The following is a 22,407-nucleotide window of genomic DNA, read 5'->3' as shown; positions in this document are numbered from 1 at the left end:
TCAAGCTAAAATTGATTTAAATGGGAAAATCGATTATTTAAACACACCCCTAATAAGAACGGGTCCATCTTCCATGTACCTAAACGGTCCCGAACTTTCCAATTCATTCTCTATGGGAGTCCTAAACCACTACGAATGTAATATATTCTTTGTCCACTATAGTCTTCTGGCGCTGTTGCAAATTTATACAGTCATGTTTGGTGGTGAGTATCCCCGCCTGTCACGCGGGAAACTGGGGTTCGATTCCCTGACGGGGAGGCAATACGTTTTCATTCATAATGTTGAAAGTCAGACTGTGACATCCTTGGGAAGGTCCTTAACCAGTGGCGGAGCGGGGGTGGCTTACTGGGCTTAAGCCCGGGTTGTTTTTTCAGAAGCCCGGGGTCTTTTGGAGTGTATTTTTTTCATAGTTAGATGCCTGGCTGACAAAACAAAAACTACACACAATATTTGAAGCACTGCGAGTGCGCTCTTGGAGAAGCGCAGCCAGGCAGACAGAGGAGAACTGAAGTTTGACCAGGTACCAAGGCAAATCATTCGTACTGTACAAATAATGCAAATATGATGGTGTATCACAAAAGATTGATGTCAAACAGATCACTTGACCCATATTACATTACTTGCTCTTCGAGTGAATCAACAAATGGCGAAATGAAAAGCCAAACAACAACTCTGTCTCTTTAGAGAGTCTCAGCTTACATGTGTGTTTATTTCATATTTTCAGTTGTTGCCTTCCACCAGTGGTGTGTCCAGCGGGGTGGCCTGGGGGGGCACAGGCCACCCCCAACCAGACTGGCCACTCCAGGTGCCACCCCAAAGGCAAAACAATAAAATTCAATCAAATATCAAATGTCCGATTATGTTTTCACGGTGAAGCTCAGATATCCGAATGTAAGTGAATGCAGCATCGGCTTCTGCGCTATGTGCATCATGTTAGCAAAGGTAGTTAGCAAAGGTAGGAGAGCCAAGCACGAAAGACGGCACTACAGGAAACAATTTTTCAGTGAAAGAAAATGAGAACAGAATAAATGTCCAGGTAAGTAATATTAAGTTTGTTGAGTTTAGTAAACTTCGGTGAAATTAGAATACCAAGGAAAAAATTACACTTAAAGAATTATTGCAGCCGTTGAATATATCAGACAGTATGCTACTGAGGGCAGCTAACATAAGAGTTATGAGTTATAAGATGTAATCTAAGTCGTAACATTGCTGTATGGAGCTGCAGATTTGGTTGCAGGTTAACATAGCTGGACTGGCCATCGGGCATACCGGGCATATGCCCAGTGACTTTTTTTTTTTTTTTTTTGTAATGGCATGAACAATGAGAGGTGGTGGATTGGCCAGATGCAGGTCGATGTGTAAAAATAACTCAGTTGTTTGGTGGTGGCTATGGCGGGGCTTCCACAGAGGCCAGCAGGTGGATGAGGGAAGGGGAGGCAGGAGGAGAGACCCGAGGCAGCCGCCGGTCCGAGTGTCAGGTGAACTGAACTTCAGGTAAGAAGTTATGACCTGCAGTCTGATTTTCCCATTTCGAAGAAACAGGCTCTGTGTTTTGCCTTATATGCATCCACAGGTGTGCCACCAATTTACTCACATGGACTCTACTAACCTATCAGAAGCTTCTTCAGCTCAGAATGGAATCGTCTGAAGTTTTCTTATTAATTAACAATAAACTTAGTGTACATGTACTCCTAAATTTGATGAAGGTGACAAAAAATAGACAGCCCTGTCTCTCTTTATTCTGACATTTAACTAATTCAAAAGATATTTCAATATTTATTTATCCAAAACAAAACAAGTTTACTCTAAATTGATGTTGTACAGAAAAAAAATGTTCTTGCGTTTTCCATAAAGTGTATGTAAATATCTGGTTTAAATTGTGAATATACTGTGTATTGAAATTCCTCTTGTTTTGCATAGAAATATACTGAACAACATACAAAGCATAATATATGAAATAACATTTACCAGAGTTTTTTCTTTGAAAGAAGCTCCTTATGTTCATACACTCCAAAAGACCCCGGGCTTCTGAAAAAACAACCCGGGCTTAAGCCCAGTAAGCCACCCCCCCCCCCCCCCCCCCCCCCCCCCGCTCCGCCACTGTATAAGGACTAATCCATCTACCATTTACCGAAACAGTTTCCAAGTCCTTCGCTATGGGAGTCCTAAACCACTACGGATGTAATATATTTCTGTCCACTATTGTCTTTTGGCGCTGTTTCGACTTTATACATGATTCGTTCATTATGGTTGTTTTGGAAGAGGTTTAGTCTCTTTCGTTGACGATAGAGAACTTTGCGTTGAGGCTTCTAGTCATTATAATCTCTGTCCGCTATTATTTGCACGTAAAACTTGATATGCATTACAGGCTATCCCACTGTGGACATAGTTGAGTCACGATTGGTACTGCAACATAAGACTCCGGTGACACCTTCCTCGTTAGTATAGTGGTGAGTATCCCCGCCTGTCACGCGGGAGACCGGGGTTCGATTCCCCGACGGGGAGGCACTATCTTTTTATTCTCAATGTTAAACGTCAGACTGTGACGTCCTTGGGAACGTCCTCAACTGCTTAATGTTTCAGGTTTCCTTGAACAGACTCAGGAATTAAACAATATTCAAACACATGACAGTTAGTGCTCTTTTCTAAACCGTAGCTTCAAAACTCTCCCTGGACAGCGCTTTGAGTGCTCAGGTAGAATAGAAAAGTGCTATATAAGAACGAATCTATCTACCATTTACCGAAACTGTTTCCAATTCCTTCTCTATGGGAGTCCTAAACCACTACGGGTGTAATATATTTTTGTCCACTATAGTCTTCTGGCGCTGTTGTAGTTTATACGTGATACGTTCATTATGGTTGTTTTGAAAGATGTTTTGTCTCTTTCGTTGACGGTAGAGAACTCTGCGTTGAGGCTTCTAGTCATTATAATCTCTATTATTTACACGTAAAACTTGATATCAAAACGAGGGAAACAGAGATACTACCACGCTGAAGACATAGTTGGGTCACGATCGGTACTGCAACATACGAGTCCGATGACACCTTCCTCGTTAGTATAGTGGTGAGTATCCCCGCCTGTCACGCGGGAGACCGGGGTTCGATTCCCCGACGGGGAGGCAATAACTTTTTATTCTTGATGTTAAACGTCAGACTGTGACGTCCTTAGGAACGTCCTCAACTGCTTAATGTTTCAGGTTTCCTTGAACAGACTCAGGAATTAAACAATATTCAAACACATGACAGTTAGTGCTCTTTTCTAAACCGTAGCTTCAAAACTCTCCCTGGACAGCGCTTTGAGTGCTCAGGTAGAATAGAAAAGTGCTATATAAGAACGAATCTATCTACCATTTACCGAAACTGTTTCCAATTCCTTCTCTATGGGAGTCCTAAACCACTACGGGTGTAATATATTTTTGTCCACTATAGTCTTCTGGCGCTGTTGTAGTTTATACGTGATACGTTCATTATGGTTGTTTTGAAAGATGTTTTGTCTCTTTCGTTGACGGTAGAGAACTCTGCGTTGAGGCTTCTAGTCATTATAATCTCTATTATTTACACGTAAAACTTGATATCAAAACGAGGGAAACAGAGATACTACCACGCTGAAGACATAGTTGGGTCACGATCGGTACTGCAACATACGAGTCCGATGACACCTTCCTCGTTAGTATAGTGGTGAGTATCCCCGCCTGTCACGCGGGAGACCGGGGTTCGATTCCCCGACGGGGAGGCAATAACTTTTTATTCTTGATGTTAAACGTCAGACTGTGACGTCCTTGGGAACGTCCTCAACTGCTTAATGTTTCAGGGTTTCCTTGAACAGACTCAGGAATTAAACAATATTCAAACACATGACAGTTAGTGCTCTTTTCTAAACCGTAGCTTCAAAACTCTCCCTCGACAGCGCTTTGAGTGCTCAGGTAGAATAGAAAAGTGCTATATAAGAACGAATCTATCTACCATTTACCGAAACTGTTTCCAATTCTTGGGAATGGGAGTCCTAAACCACTACGGATGTAATATATTTTTGTCCACTATAGTCTTCTGGCGCTGTTGTAGTTTATACGTGATACGTTCATTATGGTTGTTTTGAAAGATGTTTTGTCTCTTTCGTTGACGGTAGAGAACTCTGCGTTGAGGCTTCTAGTCATTATAATCTCTGTCCGCTATTATTTGCACGTAACACTTGATACACATTACAGGCGTGCACAACTTAACGTATCAAAACGGGGAAACGGCAATACTATCCCACTGTGGACATAGTTGAGTCACGATCGGTCCTGGAACATACGAGTCCGATGTCACCTTCCTCGTTAGTATAGTGGTGAGTATCCCCGCCTGTCACGCGGGAGACCGGGGTTCGATTCCCCGACGGGGAGGCAATATCTTTTTGTTCTTGATGTTAAACGTCAGACTGTGACGTCCTTGGGAACGTCCTCAACTGCTTAATGTTTCAGGTTTCCTTGAACAGACTCAGGAATCAAACAATATTCAAACACATGACAGTTACTGAACTTTTCTAAACTGTAGCTTTAAAACTCTCCCTCGACAGCGCTTTGAGTGCTCAGGTAGAAAAGAAAAGTGCTATATAAGAACTAATCCATCTACCATAAAACGTCATATACATTACAGGCGTGCACAACTTAACGTATCAAAACGGGGAAACGGCAATACTAGCCCACTGTGGATAGAGTTGGCCCATCGCGTATAGGTTAAACGGAGAAACAGCCAATCAAATGGCAGCTTTTCGGGCATTGGGGGAAAAAAAAAAGAGTTTGGGGTTTTTTTTTACACTGAACTGTCTGAGCGCGGGTTCGAGTCCTGGTTGGGACAAAGGTTGTGTTACATTATCAAAAGTTAAACACCATTTTCAATTTACTTATTGTGGGTAACATTTATTTTTCACTTTGCTTTTTCTTATTATTTGATTATCATTTTGTTTATATTATATAGTGTTATGGCCTGTGGAACAATTTTCCTGCATTACTACATAACTCAGACTAATCTGTATCATCACAGTTTTGAGATGATACATACCAGACATATAGTCTACAATTATGCACACATCCAACTTTTAATACAAAGACTAAAGCTAAAACTATAAACTGTTAGTTTATATCTATTCATTTTCCAGCACAAACTCAGTACTGACATCATTACTTTATTCCAGTCATGCTCTTGCCTGCCTTCACCGAGCATGGTTTAAATCTGTTGCTCTTCTGCTTCTGCGTTTCAGATCCGCAGCCATGCAGCCCGCCTCCTCTCCTTTCTCCTCCTCACTGTGGTCACTCAGAACCCTGTCCCAGCCTCCATCTTCATCTTCATTACTATCAGCATTTTGACTCTGGGGTGTGGCTTATGCAAAATCCTGTCACTGCTGAGATTTCTTCTGCTATGATGGGTCATTGGAGTCTAACTGCCAAACAGTTACATTTATTTCTGTATCTCAATAAATCATGTTCGTTTTTTCCACATGATCTCTCCTTATTGAACTGCTTTTGTAGATAAGCTTCAAGCCAGAAAGCAACAATACCTAAACCAAAAATATTATCATCAGAAGTGAGAAAGTGTCTGGACTATCTCCAGCTGTGTTGCATGTATTAAAGATAACTTCAGACACTGTCTGGTTGTCATGTCTGAGACAGGCTGTATAGTCAAACAGATAAAAGACAGCAGTCATGTTTCTAATATTACAAATCAACCAGAAAGATTATAAAGATAAAAGCTGTGAGACCCCACTAGAGAAAGGATGGCTTGTTATCATTACATGAAGTGATTTAGAAATAATATGTAAGCTTTCAGGGCAGCACTCACAGCTTTTTAAAACTGATTACCTGATGGTGAGCACACACAGGTATATAAACATACAGGTTAACTCTAAGAGGTTATAAAGAAGAGAGCTGTGCTGCTATTTTTACAGAACACAATTTATTCACATTTTTATATTTACAATCAGTTTATTTATAGAAACAAAATAAACATTACAAAACTAGAACAAAACTATCTTATGTACATAGGGCTGCTCGATTATGGCAAAAATGATAATCACGATTATTTTCACTGAAATTGAGATCTCAATTATTTGACGATATTTATTTAACAATGTATTGAATAATGACTTTAAAGATTGTCAAAAAATAATATAAAATAGTGTGCAAATACTGATAACAGTGCAAATGTTTGCAATATAAAAAATAAATGAAAAATGTAAACATCTATGTTTAGTGAACTTTGCAGTGTTGCTCTGTGGTGCAGCTACGACACCGTAGCAAAGTTTACACACTATGTCTGCTTGATCCACGTCTGACTCCGCGAACCCATAATGTTTCCACACCACTGAAGTTTGTTTTATCTCTCTTTTCAACCAACGGCAGTCACCCTCCTCTCCAAATAACTTCTGTTTAGCTTTCCGAGCTTCCCTCGGGTCCTCTTAATCAACGGTCCCCAACTCGCGGGCCTCGGACCGGCACCGGTCCGTGAGTTGTTTGTTACCGGGCCGCGAGAGTTGAGGCTCAGGTGTTTTCAGGGGTTTTATCGGTTTTCAGCGTTATTTTGTTATCGTTTTTATCGTTTACTCGGTTTTCCTTGGTCTTTTCACATGTGTTATGAATAAATCATCTTTTTTTTCCGGTACTGGTACTAGTTTTATTTTGTTGTATTTATCCGCGACACCTTAAAGGCCGGTCCATGAAAATATTGTCGGGCATAAACTGCCAGGTCCGTGGCGCAAAAAAGGTTGGGGACCGCTGCTCTTAATTGTTGTGACACGTGTTCGAAATGCAGAGAGGTGCTCTCGATTTGCCACACGGAGCAGCGCGAGAGTAAAGCATGAGGGAGGGGCTAATAATCGGCTCAGTCTTTTTTAATGATCGTTGAAAGCCCAGATCGTAATCGAGATTAAAATTCGATTAATTGAGCAGCCCTATATGTACAATATCAACAGTTTCTCCCCTATTTCCTCTTTTCTTCCACCCATCTTTGTCTCTCTGCCTCGTAGAAAGGAGACTCCCGAATCTCCTTCCAGGTGCTCTTGGCTCGTGAGCCAAAGCCAACCAGCTGATCATCCTCAGAGGCTTCTGCAGCAACACTCATTCTGCTGGTCTTGCAGTTCAGAAGAGTCTTTATCTCTGTAAAGCTGAGGGCATACTGTACAAATGAATGCAAGCTCTCCTTGCCATGCCCTTCTTCCACAGAGGTCCCTGCAGCCTCTTCCTTCTGGAGATCTTTGATCAGGTACATGGTGTACCCGACATCCTTCCCCAGAAGCCACCGGAAAGATTTCCCTTTATACTTTCCAAACTGCAGAATGTACTCTCCCTGCACTTCCTTCATGTCAGACTCATCCCCTCCTCTCTGATAGATGACAGTCAGAGCATTCTGATGTACAGCATCCTCCCTCACAGGTGCAGACTTGTCCTGCAGTTTGGGGTCATTTTTAACGGGTCCTGGAGAAGGTATCCAAGTGGCCCCTTGCGGAACACCACAGAGATTTTCCCTGGATATGGCGCAACTTTCTTCTGCATCTTGATAAGCAGTGAAAAAATAAACAATTATATTAAACAAAATTGATTCCAAACACAAACAAAGACATTTCAGGTTATAATCTTGCTGCTGGGTTTACACAGCAGGATGCAGGAGAACAATAACGAGACTCAATTTGAAAGAACATTGACAACATTTGCGATAAAAGTGTTTTTTCCTCCAGGTATAACAAACTGTTCTGTCTGTAAATAAAAACCTTTCATGGTTGAATGATTATTGGCATATCTGCAAAATTTGTGGTAACTGCTTAGTAGTCATGGCACATAAGAATTGCTGGTAGATTAACAACATATATGTATTTAAGCTATCGTGTTTATTCATACACGAGTGGGCATTGCTCATGTTAGAGATATCAAAACAGACTTTCGCATTGATAAGGTGACTGACCATTACAACATGAAAGCAATACATTTTTTTAAAGCAGGTTCAGTCATTTAGCATGTCATCTCATAACAAGACACTTATTGGTTATTTAATTGTACCACATTATAGTAATGTCAGTGTCACAGCAGTCGGAAACCTACAAAGTTTATTTACTGGCAAAACACGTCAATGAAACACGCAATTTATTTAAGGATCACGTTCATTCATTTTTTACCGTGCCACTTTACAACAGTAGATAAACTCCCACCGTCTTTAACTGAGCGATGGATGCTTCGTAAATGCAATCGCAACACGCCTGTTACCTGTAATATACACCTGTAAATGTATTCTGTTGGTTTACTCTTATTTCAAACGACGTTTCTTACCTTTGATCAATGAATGAGGAGCGTTGGGATGTGTTGCGAGCGTTGAGTTACTCGTTTTCTCTCCCGAAACGTAAAAGAGGAGATTTTTTAAAAGTGCCGCCGCATCTCAAACTCGCAACAGCGCCGGAAGACCGTAGTGGCCAAAAATATATTACATCCGTGGTGGTTTAGCACTACCATAGAGAATGAATGGGAAACGGTTTAGGCCGTTTAGCTAAAGGGTTCGATTCCCCGACGGGGAGGCAATATCTTTTTATTCTTAATGTTAAACGTCAGACTGTGACATCCTTGGGAACGTCCTCAACTGCTTAATGTTTCAGGTTTCCTTGAACAGACTCAGGAATTAAACAATATTCAAACACATGACAGTTAGTGCTCTTTTCTAAACCGTAGCTTCAAAACTCTCCCTGGACAGCGCTTTGAGTGCTCAGGTAGAATAGAAAAGTGCTATATAAGAACGAATCTATCTACCATTTATCGAAACTGTTTCCAATTCGTTCTCTTTGGGAGTCCTAAACCACTACGGATCTAATATATTTTTGTCCACTATAGTCTTCTGTGCACGGGCTGTCACCATTCCCAACATTTATACTGCTAATCGGTTGTGTTAATTGAAAATCGTTGCCAAAAAATGCAGCAGTGTATGTGTGGTACATACATAAACCATGAATGGTTATTCTGTACTGGAAAAACACCATCAAAACTATAGGAGCAAAAATTGAAAAAGAACTCAAACATGTTTTTTTGTCATGTGCATCATCAGCATCCAAGTTTATGCAGCAGTGTCCCTTCCTCTGGGATTCTTGTGCTTACAGTTTTCATTGAAGAGAAGCCCCGTCACTCTGAAATCCTCGATGAACTCTGGCTTTAATCCTAAAGTCAGTCAGTCGGCTTAGTGTGTGAGTGTGTTTGTGTGTCACTGCGGCTAATATTATTGATTTTACTCCTTGTTTTCGGCAGGTGACTGATCCACACGCTTGCACCATGTGTATGTTTGCACTGTGTAAGATCCATTGGTCATCCTCCGCCATCCTCCTGTCTATCAATACAGTACTTGTGATACGTGTGATCATCTATAGATGTTCAACTGAATCATAAAAAAAAAACATGTTTACTTATTGATATCTAGTAGAAATCAAAGCAAAAGAAGATAAACACGACAGAGATGTAGAGCTAACTGGAACATCTAACCTCACTTTAAGGTGTTTTGATGAAACAATAATGATTAAAAATAAAAGCTTTGGCTGAAAATATGACTTTATTGAATTATATTATGGCTACATTAGTGACATAAATTAAAAAATGCAGTCATTGTGGTTTGGGACATTTAAAACCAGTTATATCATCCCTGAAGTTGTCCAAGTTTTGTAACCTATTGTACAAAACACATATATAAACATCTTACATCTAGTAGTGAGTCTGATTTGTGTATGCAATGAGGCAGACATGTATCGTGTTTATCATGAGAGTGCAAGAACAAGAAGGCCCTGCATACATACTATTTGCACAGCGATGTGTGTGCACTGGTGTTGTTTTGAACATGCGAGTGTGCATGTTTGTTGTTGGCAGTGAAGGGTCATTGTGTGGGTGGTCACCACAAGTTGTGGGAGGCCGAATCAGCTTGAAAAGTTATGAAAATAGTCTTCAAATGTCCAAATATTACCCCGTGTGAGAGGATGTCTTCTGCATGAACACACACACACACGTTCTGTCCTTTTTTCCTTGACCTCCTGCTGCAACGCACACACAATGTTTCTCAGTCAGTCCTGCTGAAGGCCACTTGAATGCAGTGAAGATGAAGCTAAGCTGCCAGTAGTTGAGCAGTAGAGTGAGAGTAAGAGAGATGAGGTATTTGTTTAGCTCGTATGGAGACTCTGATGAAACTCCGAGTCAAAACATTTAACCACAACAAATAGAGTGCAAGATGAGAAAAACACGACATCGGAGGCTGGTCTTTATTCAAAATGTACCATCTGATTTTTTTTTTAGGAATTAAATTCATTGCTTAATATTTTAACAAGAAATATAAATTATGGCTCATAGCACAGACACACATGAGTGGGCGCGTACAGTTAGGTCTATAATTTTTTTCACAAAGACATTGGTCCGTTGGATATAGGGTTTAGGGAGAGAATGACTGCAAATGATTTTCAAACAACCTTTTAAAACAATCCAGTTATATTTGTATGTCTGTACGATTACTTTTGAGCCTCTGGAATGGCTGACTGTGTAATAAAATATTCATAGTTCCTAAACATCCATCCATCCATCCATCTTCATCCGCTTATCCGAGGTCGGGTCGCGGGGGTAGCAGCCTAAGCAAAGAGGTCCAGACCTCCCTCTCCCCAGCCACCTCCTCCAGCTTGTCCGGGGGAATACCAAGGCGTTCCCAGGCCAGCCGAGAGATATAATCTCTCCAGCGTGTCCTGGGTCTGCCCCGGGGCCTCCTCCCGGTGGGACATGCCTGGAACACCTCGCCCAGGAGGCGCCCAGGGGGCATCCTTGCCAGATGCCCGAACCACCTCAGCTGGCTCCTTTCGATGTGGAGCAGCAGCTGCTCTACTCTAAGCCCCTCCCGGATGGCCGAACTTCTCACCCTATCTCTAAGGGAGAGGCCAGCCACCCTTCGGAGGAAGCTCATTTCCGCCGCTTGTATCCGCGATCTCGTTCTTTCGGTCACTACCCACAGCTCGTGGCCATAGGTGAGGGTAGGGACGTAGATCGACCGGTAAATTGAGAGCTTCGCTTTTACACTCAGCTCCCTCTTCACCATGACTGACCGGTGCAGCGTCCGCATTACTGCAGCCGCAGCCCCAATCCGTCTGTCGATCTCCAGCTCCCTTCTCCCATCACTCGCGAACAAGACCCCGAGATACTTGAACTCCTCCACTTGGGGCAGGAACTCATCCCCGACCCGGAGTGGGCACTCCACCCTTTTCCGGCTAAGAACCATGGCCTCAGATTTGGAGGTGCTGATCCTCATTCCCGCTGCGTTACACTCGGCTGCGAACCGCTCCAGTGCGAGCTGGAGGCCCTCACCCGATGAAGCCAACAGAACCACATCATCCGCAAAAATCAGAGATGAGATTCTGAGGCCACCAAAGCGAAAGCCCTCCGCCACTTGGCTGCGCCTAGAAATCCTGTCCATAAAAATTATGAACAGAACCGGAGACAAAGGGCAGCCTTGGCGGAGCCCATCACCCACCGGGAACGAGTCCGACTTATTGCCGGCAATGCGAACCAAGCTCTTGCAACGGTTGTATAGGGATTGAATGGCCCGTAGCAATGGGCCAGACACCCCATACTCGCGCAACACCTCCCACAGGACGCCCCGAGGGACACGGTCGAATGCCTTCTCCAGGTCCACAAAACACATGTAGACTGGTTGGGCAAACTCCCATGCACCCTCAAGTATCCTCGAAGTTCCTAAACAGTTAATGAAATACTTTTGTTAAACTGCTTAAATTAAAGTTGCAATTCCACGTGAAAGGCCAACGCAAAGTGGTGTACACGTGAGAAGTGGAATTAAAATCATACATGATTCCAAACATTTTTTACAAATAAATAACTGAAAAGTGGGGTGTGCGTAATTATTCAGCCCCCTGAGTCAATACTTTGTAGAACCACCTTTCGCTGCAATTCCAGCTGCCAGTCTTTTAGGGCATGTCTCTACCAGCTTTGCACATCTACAGACTGAAATCCTTGCCCATTCTTCTTTGCAAATAAGCTCCAACTCAGTCAGATTAGATGGACAGCATTTGTGAACAGCAGTTTTCAGATCTTGCCACAGATTCTCGATTGGATTTAGATCTGGACTTTGACTGGGCCATTCTAACACATGGATATGTTTTGTTTTAAACCATTCCATTGTTGCCCTGGCTTTATGTTTAGGATCGTTGTCCTGCTGGAAGGTGAACCTCCGCCCCAGTCTCAAGTCTTTTGCAGACTCCAAGAGGTTTTCTTCCAAGATTCCCTGTATTTGGCTCCATCTTCCCATCAACTCTGACCAGCTTCCCTGTCCCTGCTGAAGAGAAGCACCCCCAGAGCATGATGCTGCCACCACCATATTTGACAGTGGGGATGGTGTGTTCAGAGTGATGTGCAGTGTTAGTTTTCCACCACACATAGTGTTTTGCATTTTGTTTTCATCTGACCAGAGCACCTTCGTCCACATTTTTGCTGTGTCCCCCACATGGCTTGTGGCAAACTGCAAATGGGACTTTATTGTTTTCTGTTAACTGCTTTCTTCTTGCCACTCTTCCATAAAGGCCAACTTTGTGCAGTGCACAACTAATAGTTGTCCTATGGACAGATTCCCCCACCTGAGCTGTAGATCTCTGCAGCTCGTTCAGAGTCACCATGGGCCTCTTGGCTGCATTTCTGATCAGTGCTCTCTAGGGCTGCCACGATTAGTCGACTAGTCACGATTACGTCGACTATCAAAATCGTCGACGACTGATTTAATAGTCGACGCGTCGTTTGAAGCTTTGTAAGATCACAAAAGACGCAGGAATATGTAGTAGGATTTAAGAGTGTAATAACGGATTGAAACAGAAGATGGCATGGCAGCACTGCATGTACAAGGATGCCAGCTGCCGTTAAACCCCGAAGAAGAAGAAGCTGTGTCCCAGAATTCATAGCGCGGCCCAGCTCAGTTTCCAACAATGGCGGCAGCTAGTTAGTTTTAATATTACTCTTATTATTCTTTCTGGGTCACAAAATAAACGTTTAACATATTTTCAGGCGGGAATGTAGCTGTGGAAACCTTAAATATCTGCTCAGTTTATCAAGACACCGCATATTTTCAAAAGCGCTCGACGTTTTCGGAGACGTCTGTTACCCACTAGCTCGATAGCTAGCCGGGGGCTAGGCTAACTAGAGCCGTGAGAACACCGGACTCCCGGCAAATCGTTTTCAAACCCACCGCCGTCTTTCGCTACTCAGGTTAAACATATGAGTCACTTAGATAACTTAAAAATGTTATTGTTTGGCTTTTTTTTTTTTTTTTTTAGTATTTTATTTGTTCCTGAGTAAATCTGTTTGGCTGAGATTAAAGTTATAGTTTTTACACAGCTGAATAAACGTCAAGCAGACAACTGATTATCAGAAGTGTGAGATGCTGGAGAATCTACTCCGGTGTCCTGTTATATTTTAGATAGCAAGGAGTTTATTAAACTTCACCGAAACAAACTATCGTCTTGTCTTTATTTTTAGTTAGCACATACCTTAAACACTTAAAGCTGTAAGCTAATGATAGTTATATAAGAGCAGATGCTGCTGGTGCAATAAGCTGTACGTTTTACGTCCAATGGATGATGATCTGATTAGTCGACTAATCGCAAAAATAATCGGTGATTAGTCGACTATCAAAATAATCGTTTGTGGCAGCCCTAGTGCTCTCCTCGTTCGGCCTGTGAGTTTAGGTGGACGGCCTTGTCTTGGTAGGTTTACAGTTGTACCATACTCCTTCCATTTCTGAATGATCGCTTGAACAGTGCTCCGTGGGATGTTCAAGGCTTGGGAAATCTTTTTGTAGCCTAAGCCTGCTTTGAATTTCTCAATAACTTTATCCCTGACCTGTCTGGTATGTTCTTTGGACTTCATGGTGTTCATATTCTCTTAGACAACCTCTGAGGCGTCACAGAGCAGCTGTATTTGTACTGACATTAGATTACACACAGGTGCACTCTATTTAGTCATTAGCACTCATCAGGCAAGGTCTATGTTCAACTGACTGCACTCAGACCAAAGGGGGCTGAATAATTACGCACACCCCACTTTTCAGTTATTTATTTGTAAAAAATGTTCGGAATCATGTATGATTTTCGTTCCACTTCTCACGTGTACACCGCTTTGTGTTGGTCTTTCACGTGGAATTCCAATAAAATTGATTCATGTTTGTGGCTGTAATGTGACAAAATGTGGAAAAGTTCAAGGGGGCCGAATACTTTCGCAAGCCACTGTAAATAAAAACTACAATCATTTCCTTTGTCCAACAAATTTTAGACCAAATTGCATCCACACAGGACTGCACAGGTTCTCCTTGATTTCCTGATATCCATCCATATCCATTTTTATATTGTAGTATTAATCTTTACTACAATTATTGCGAATCTATTTGGCCACGATGATTTTGTAGGAAAAAAATCTGTCCTGACAGCTGAAAGTTTTTGCAAAAATATATGTAAAAGGAGAGAGCTGTACACATTCTTAAACATGCATATGCAAAGGTGCCACTGCAGTTACTCTGACTGGTTCACGTCTGTTAACTCTGCAGGTTCGTGTGCAGCTAAAACTCACTTCTTTAAATTGTATCAAGGCTTAAAAGTAAGGGCATGACTGCTGTGAATGACAGGCTATTCATGTATGTATTCAGCTTTTCAGGTTTTCTGTTACACGGGGTTTTTTTGGCTTCTCCTCCACCTTCCTGCTCAAATAACACGAGCTTATGGTTACTGTTGGTATAAAGTGTTAAAGGGGGTCTGGCTATATTGAATGATTTTACATGATATGAGCACTGGCGCTATAACTGATATCAGATAGTGCTGGTGGATTTATTTCTCTTTAACTCTTTCCCCAATGTCAAAATGACATTTGACGACCTTGCCTGTTCTCTTAATGTAAAGTCTAGACACCTTAGTTTATCTCAATAAAGTTGTGGTTTGACCTCAAGTTGAATATTTGGTGGGTTTTTCCAAGGGTGACTGCATAGGCAGAGACCGCCCTCACTAACCTCTGATGCAAACCCAGTTATTTTGTTCCCTAAGTTTCAAAAGTTGCTTCTTCTAGGCTGACAGGTGTTAAAAAGTTGAAGTTGTTCTTTAATAGTTGATCAAACATTAGTTGAGTCTCTGCTGACCCAATTTTGATTGGCCAGTTGTTCACGGGAAGCAAACAAAAAACTTGATAATAGGTGGCAACAACACTTGAATGTGTAACTAAGTCTCACACAGATAAATATCTAAGTATTCTCAAATTAATCATTAAGTATTGCCTCCAGCTCCAGTAGTGTCTTTGGTGACATTAGGGTGAAATAATATGGAGCGATTACTGGAAGGTGGTCTGATATTCCTAACATGCACAAACTGTGCAGGTTATAGGTTTAGTATCAAAGATGTGAAGGAGAATTAACTATAGCTACTATATTTTACTTTAGATCAGTTTTGACTTGAAGTCTTGGGAATGTAAATGGAGGCTATGCAATAGCTCTTTTGTGCACATCTATATTTTCACTTTCTATTAAAAGAACTTCTAAAACTGTTACTTTAGAAGTTATTGCAGTGCACTGGTACTTCTACTTCTGTTTGCTCATTTTCTTTGGTTGTCAGTAAAGATGTAGCCATAGATCAACACATCACAATGTGGGACAATGTCTCAAAAAGCGGAGTGGGCTGCTGTGCAGTCTCAGCAGCCCACTCCGCTTGGACAACGGGTCATACTACCTGCGCTGCTTCTTAGTGCCTTTTGAGAGATCTATAAAAGATTAAGTATTTCGCGTGTGAAAGTGTTCCTGGATGTTTAGTATAAAAATGCTGCGTGTTTACGCAGAAGTTGTTTCACGCTAATATGATGTAGGAAAACTGTAGGATTTCCTCACAGTTGGAAAAACGCGGTGCTCTTTCAATGTGCTGCAGCCCGGGCGCGTCTGACACGTTCCTCATTGCACGCCTCTGCGCCTCGCCAAGAAAGCAGCTGCAAGCCGTCAAACACACCCCCGCAGACTCTGGAGGAACAAGCGGCCTCTATAAGAACATTTTCACTTCTGGGGAGAGCTGATGGGAATGGGATTCACTTTCTTTTGTGTGTTCGCTCAACGTGATCCTTCCCATTTCTGCCTGATCCCATTTCTGTCCTCCGTGGGTCCTTCTTCGTGTGTTTTTTTTTTTAACCAAGAAACCAAAACCCCCCCCGAAATCACTACTTGTCTCTTTTTGTTTTCAAATTCATGGATCTTCTGCTGGGGTGAGGGGGTGGAGGTTCCTCTTTTACTCTCATCAATGATAAACCTTCAGCTGCGCAAGTGCTGCGCGGTCACGGCGCTAGGCTGTGATTGGTGGAGACCCAAGCTCCAGCCTTCGTGAACGCGCCGGTCTCCTGCGGCTCTACATATATATAGCCTCGATCTCCTCGTCACAGAGTAAAGTTATTCAAAGGCTTCGAGCTCTAGCTGCGCGAACTTCTACCAAGAGAAGAGAAGAGAAGAGAAGAGAAGAAAAGAGCACCGCACCGCACCGCACCGCACCGCACATACGCTGACTCGACCTCAGTGATGCCGGTGAACGCGTCCGCTGTCTCCACTGTGTTTTTTCTGCTGCTGGTGTGTCATGTGCTGACCAACGACCAGCATGATGTTCTGGAGCAAGAAGTGAGCCAGATGAGAAGGCGCCTCTCTTTGCAGAGCACAGGTGAGCCGCCACGTGCAAGTTTTCACAGGTCGTGTAACGGTCGCATTTAAGCGTCGGAAACTGCATTTTGAAGAAAACTTTACATGCCCGAGGCCCTTGTTGGCCCTTAAAAAAAGAGCTTGAGGGGTGCTACTTTTTTCTCCCCCTTATTGCGCATTTAATCTCATTGTAAGACAACCTGTTGGCCGTGCGCGCCTCTCTAACCTCCTGTGCTGTTGGTGACTGTAATTCAATGCGCGACTCCGGTGGTTCGACCCTGTCCATGCACATTCCCTCTGTATCCCTTTCCCGGTGTTCTGAAAAACATCCTACTTTGGCAACACGTCCTACCGTAAGTAGTTTATGCACATTTCTGCTGTCATAGTAATTCCAGCACAAAGTTAAGTTAGTATGACGGTTTGCCACTTAACTTTGCCCATCAGAGTATGCTTGTAGCTCATATTCATAAAGCCAAGACGGCTTGCCACTTAATTTTACCCGTTAAAGTATGCTTCTAGCTAGGATTGGGTGATATATCGAGTTTTTTAAAAATATATCGATATATTTTTATACGAGATAAGCTGTGTGACTATATCGTTTATATAGTTAGACTGTTACGTTATAATTATATTCATGGAACTGCAAGTTTGTCTCGCTTTTCTCTCTACGTGTTACTCGGCCTCTCCTTCACTAACACAACTCTCCCTCCCCCATCGCTTCACCTGCAGCTAACGACAAGATGGACGCGGCAGCTATCAAAGAGGCGCTGGTCTGTAAAAAGAGAACATTTGGAGATTACTATTTTAGTGCTGCAGCGTTACACTCGTTAAAATGAGGTTAACGCCATAACTGTATTAACGCGACAAGTCTCCGTTAACGAGTTACCGCGGATCGCCCCGTGCGTGGGGCTGCACGGCGTCAACGCGTTAGCGTTGCGGTTAGCGGTTACCTCGTTAACGTGTTGACGCCGTGCAACTAGCACTAGTATTTTCACCATTTACAACAGCGCCATAAAGTGCAAAATGAAGAGTGTGTGAAACTGTGCTGTCTCCTGGCCCGAAACAAACTACCTTACATAACTCATATACTGTATTTTCCGGACTCTAACCTTTCACTAAAATACTTTCATTTTCTCAAAAATCGACAGTGTGCCTTATGAATTCTGGTTGTGCTTTTGTGTCTAATCTGTAAGGAAAGCTGATCAAAAAGTACTATATAACATTTAAATGTCTAAATCCTCATATTTACATTCCGTACACTTACAAATAGGTTTCTGATAGTTGAGGGGCTCGATCCAAACATGATACTGTCGATACCAACGTGGATCCATATTAGCTCGACAGGATCGATACTTTGTTTCTATCTTAAGTTCAGTATGTAGCCCAGTGAATTGTTTTTAATACATTTTTATTTGTTTTGGAAATGGAAAAATGTATACCTCTCCAAAAACATGAGTGTCAAAATGTATGAAAAGCTGAAAGGTGTGCTTTGTTTAATTATTGTGGGAAATAAACAAACACAGTAATTTAGCGGTCATTAAAATGTGATCAGAATTTGCAAATGGATGATGATTCATCTACTAAATCATGACACACTCCTCTCCCCTACATAAGCTGCCTGTTTAAGTTAAAAGTATTATTATTACTGGCCCTGCATTTCCTTTGTGTTGGATTGATATGAAAAATTTGCAGTATGGCACAATACTAATTTCTGAAAAGTGAAGGCCAAAGGTCTGAGGCTTGACAGTGGATGTGTATTGTTTTTAATATTATATTATTGGGCACATACATTCACCTGGAAAGTTAATGCTGATCTCTCACTGTGTCTCGTAGCGGAGCTCCAGAGTTGCCTGTTGAGTTCAGCTGATGTTGGCTGTGGGATGTTTCAGTGTTTGAGCAACAACTCCTGTGAAATCCGAGGGCTGGACCACATATGTCTTACTCTGCTGCACAACGCTGGACACTACGACTTGCAGGTGAGGATAAGCCAGTGTGTCTCACATTCATTCACACTCAAAATAAACTCATTAAGTCAGTTGTGTCGTTACGCCTGTGGGGCACTGACAGGCTGAGGGGAAGTTCAGAAGTTGCCTGGGCAGGGTTGGAGAAGGCATATCTGGATGCGTGTTTTTATTTCATTTAATCCCTTCCATCATTGCGGTCATTTGTGAGGAATGCTTGTTGTATAAGAAGCAGTGTATCGTTATGCATGGCAGCACAGTTACAGCACAGCGTGAGAGGGGAAGTGAAAGGAGAGAACAGGAACATCCTGTCCACATTACTAGAATAGAAATGTATGAGAAAATGATGCAGGCCTAATGTGTCCCCAGTTTGAGCAGAAACAGAAGATGATGTTCTTTGAAGATCTCTGAGTGAATGTACCTGATACAGATGGTCGTGGATTAAAGGATAAAGTGTTGCGGGAAACTTCTTCAGGGCTTCATGTTTCATAACATGATAAAGATGATCACCCAGAAGAATTTTGTAGAGATTTGCAGATCCCCTAAGACCCAATACGTGCCAGCAAAAAGCCCCCCGCAGCATTACAGAGCCACCGGATCCCCTCAATGTAGGGGTTGAGCATTTAGGCCTTTACCATTCTCTTAGTGTGCACCACTTATTGCTGGGGCACTTGTTGAGGGTATAGATGACAATCTGAAATTTGTTTAGGTCGGCACCACAGGTTCGTGTTTTTGTTTTTTTTCTGTTTTCTTCACTGCTTAACTCGCAGATTCAAATTTGTCTTTGTACATGCACAGCCACCCTCTTATATCTGTTTTTCCTCACATACTGTACTAATGCGCTAGCAGCACCAAATGACCTTACTCCAGTTGAGCAGTTGGCCAAATACACTGACGATTGGGCGAGTTCACCAGCTGTCATGAAGATCTATGTAGAGCATCCACAGAGGTCAAACGGTTTTTGTGCCAGGCTGTCAACATGTTGTGGTTTGGTTTTGTGGTTTGTTTTCTCTCGCTCTCTACTGTAAAAGTGGATGAGGATAGTCTGGCTTTCAGAGCCTACCCCAAGCGTCTGTTAGAACTTCCAACAGTGTACAGAATGTAATTTAGGAAAAATATTCCTTTTAAAGTATACAAAAATGAAGTGAAATGCATTACAAGATATTTAGTTTACATACTCAAAAAGGAGTGTGAAGAAGTGGACATTTATTTAACCTCACCCCTTCTCTGTAAGTCATAAGTTATTTTTCAATACAGTTCTATTTACATGGTACCAAATAACAAAGACGGTTGCCTTGAGGCACTTTATATTGTGAGGTAAAGATCATACAGCAAAAACTAATGTTTTTCACAGAGCATTTGGTTTTCTGGTCTCTGGACACCACAGGTTTCAAATCATTCAAGTGCAGATTTTAGCTTTAATTCAAGGGATTTAACAAAAGTATTGCAATAGCTGTAGCGTTAGCAATTCAGCACAAGAGTTCTTCAATGCAAAGAAATGGGATATTCTTCAAGTCAGCAGGTTTTCAGCCTCTGAAGATAAAACTGAAATTAAAGAGAGCCACAAACGAGCTTAAACTGAAGGTGGCTTCAGTATAGGACTGACGTACCATCTGAAGGGAGGAAATGCAGCATCTGGTGATGTCTGATGGTTCTAGACGTCACACAGTCGGTGACTACAAACCATTTTAATCCAACTACTTAAAAAAAAAAATAAAATAAAATAAAAATTCCTTATTTTAAAATTGTTACTTTTCAGCCTCTAAAAATCAAGGACTGTGTATAAAAATGGTTTTATTTCCTAAACAGTACTTCAGGTAAACCCCTTGATTTAAGGCTGTCACAAATTGTTTTTGTTTGCGTAGCACTTTCATAGAACTTAGACCAACTCAAAGTACTTTATAGATGACTGAAAAGATGATAAATCAAACATGGACATAAATAATAAATCAATAATAGAATAAAAAAACTAAATAGAAGTCTTTGAATCTGATAGAAAAGACTATTGGAAATAAAAACATGGTTGCAATAAAACATTATGTGGGGGGGGAAATCGTGTGTATGTATATAGGTTTCCCTGTAATCGTCCACTCACTGTTCTCCTTTTTCTCGCAGGGCAAAGCATTTGTGAAGGACACGTTGCGGTGCCTGGCATTGGGGCTGCGGCAGCGTTTCAGCTGCATCAGCCGGCGGTGTTCGGCGATAAAGGAGATGGTGTGCGTGCTTCAGAGAGAGTGCTACACCAAACACCAGCTCTGCCTGGCACTGCGGGATCACATGGACACCGTGGAAAACCTGGTGCAGTTTCACCTAATGTTTCCCCCTGGGTGAGAAACACAAACTCACACAAATTAACTACTAACAGCCACAATTTTATTGTTTTGATATTTATGTGTACAAATAAATGCATTCAAAATTATGTCATTAATTGCTCAAATGGAAAAATGAATAAAACTGGGACATTCTATTGTTTTTGGCACTTCCTGTAAGTGACATTTTTTCTAAATGTACATTTGGACAAAACAGCCAAGTATTTATTGATGACCCTGATGTATTCGCATCCTGCCAGGCCATACGTGGAGCTGACGAACTTCCTGCTGAAGTGCGGAGAGGAGGTCAAGACGTGGGTCGGACGCCGTTTGCGTGAACAATGCGAGCAGTACTGGGGGTCGCTTTGCAGCAGCCTTGCCGGAAACTGCCCCCTCTGCCAATCCGATACCCTCAACCAAAGCACTTTCCCACCCACCAGTGCACCATGGCCTATCGCTGCTGGGGGACCCCTGCAGCAACAAACAGAGGATGGGCCCAGGCTCAGTCATATAGACGACACAACTGAACCAGATTCAGTTGTGTCTGAGAAATCCAGTGTCACTCCTCTACAGACAGATGGAAACTGAGTACACAATTCTATAATACTAGCAGTAGTGGCTAAAAGTATTCAGTGTAGTAATGCATCATAACTTATTCAATCTGCTGGGCATTTGTGCTCCATTAAGGATGGAAGAACAATTATCTACCTCACTTCAATCTCACAGACCACTGCAGCTCAGCATCAGACGTACACACACACGGAATCAGTAGGTCAAGTGTAGCTCATGGCTCAAAGTCAGTATCCTGTTTACAAGCCCAGTTCCAAAAAAGTTGTGACGCTGTGTAAAATCTAAATACCATTAGAATGCATTATATTTTATTCAGTATTGAACATAGAAAACCTACCAAGTGTTTAAACTGGGACACTTTACTGTTTCATGAAAAACATTTGCTCAATTTGAACTTTTACACAGCATCACAACATTTTAGGAACAGAGTTATGAATCTGCTTTTGTATTTATGGAGAAAGTCATATTGTGTACCATGGAGAAACAGATGAGGCACAGTGTGCAGAAAGGAAAGCACTCATAGGTCAATATGTGTTAGAAATGTATTTTTAATGTTCACTTGTTCACATTTCATACAGACCTCTGGTGTCGAATGTTGTGGTTTTGGGGTTTGTTTTTTTTTTTCTCCAATGGATCACAAACTCTGAACAGTTATTTGAATTTTATTAAAATAAAGTGATACTGATGAACAAACAGAAGTGTGTTATTTAAATTAGTCCTATCCTGTTGAACAAGTCTTTTAACAGCACTGCAGTTCAAACTGATATTTTGAGTTTTAAGACATCTGCTGGTGCTTGAGACTTTTAAATGAACTCTAACCCACGGGGCTTCTGTTCAACATTCACACAATCTGACACCTTTCAGGGCAACAATCATTCACTGGATTACTG

At 42.0% G+C, this 22,407-nt stretch overlaps 2 protein-coding genes, 1 long non-coding RNA gene and 4 other non-coding genes across 7 annotated transcripts; 6 read left to right on the top strand and 1 right to left on the bottom strand.

Moving 5' to 3' along the window:
• The first annotated feature begins 353 nt into the window (after window positions 1–353).
• On the top strand, window positions 354–5,475 carry LOC143420856 (uncharacterized). The gene is made up of 3 exons (XR_013100591.1): window positions 354–1,036; window positions 1,408–1,494; window positions 5,240–5,475. It is a non-coding gene; the product is annotated as an uncharacterized LOC143420856 (long non-coding RNA).
• Window positions 2,434–2,505, top strand: trnad-guc (transfer RNA aspartic acid (anticodon GUC)). Its single transcript has one exon. It is a non-coding gene; the product is annotated as a tRNA-Asp (tRNA).
• Window positions 3,048–3,119, top strand: trnad-guc (transfer RNA aspartic acid (anticodon GUC)). Its single transcript has one exon. It is a non-coding gene; the product is annotated as a tRNA-Asp (tRNA).
• trnad-guc (transfer RNA aspartic acid (anticodon GUC)) lies at window positions 3,662–3,733 on the top strand. The gene has a single exon. It is a non-coding gene; the product is annotated as a tRNA-Asp (tRNA).
• Window positions 4,311–4,382, top strand: trnad-guc (transfer RNA aspartic acid (anticodon GUC)). The gene has a single exon. It is a non-coding gene; the product is annotated as a tRNA-Asp (tRNA).
• Window positions 5,476–6,637: 1,162 nt separating the features above from the next.
• LOC143420855 (uncharacterized) lies at window positions 6,638–8,335 on the bottom strand. Its single transcript, XM_076889301.1, has 2 exons — window positions 8,295–8,335; window positions 6,638–7,526 (listed from the first exon to the last, which is right to left on the bottom strand). Exon 2 carries the CDS (start codon window positions 7,333–7,335, stop codon window positions 6,955–6,957), a length of 381 nt encoding a protein of 126 aa, XP_076745416.1. The 5' UTR covers window positions 7,336–7,526; window positions 8,295–8,335; the 3' UTR covers window positions 6,638–6,954.
• An 8,080-nt stretch (window positions 8,336–16,415) lies between these two features.
• On the top strand, window positions 16,416–22,131 carry stc2b (stanniocalcin 2b). The gene is made up of 5 exons (XM_076889299.1): window positions 16,416–16,498; window positions 16,534–16,699; window positions 18,511–18,653; window positions 20,754–20,965; window positions 21,208–22,131. The coding sequence occupies exons 2-5, from the start codon at window positions 16,564–16,566 to the stop codon at window positions 21,533–21,535; spliced, it is 819 nt and encodes a 272-aa protein (XP_076745414.1). The 5' UTR covers window positions 16,416–16,498; window positions 16,534–16,563; the 3' UTR covers window positions 21,536–22,131.
• Window positions 22,132–22,407: the final 276 nt, after the last annotated feature.

The sequence above is a fragment of the Maylandia zebra genome, linkage group LG10 (assembly GCF_041146795.1).
Source record: "Maylandia zebra isolate NMK-2024a linkage group LG10, Mzebra_GT3a, whole genome shotgun sequence".
NCBI classification, from domain to species: Eukaryota; Metazoa; Chordata; class Actinopteri; order Cichliformes; family Cichlidae; genus Maylandia; species Maylandia zebra.
The sequence above is the reverse complement of the archived record's forward strand: the minus strand, read 5'-3'. Positions and strand labels throughout refer to the sequence as shown.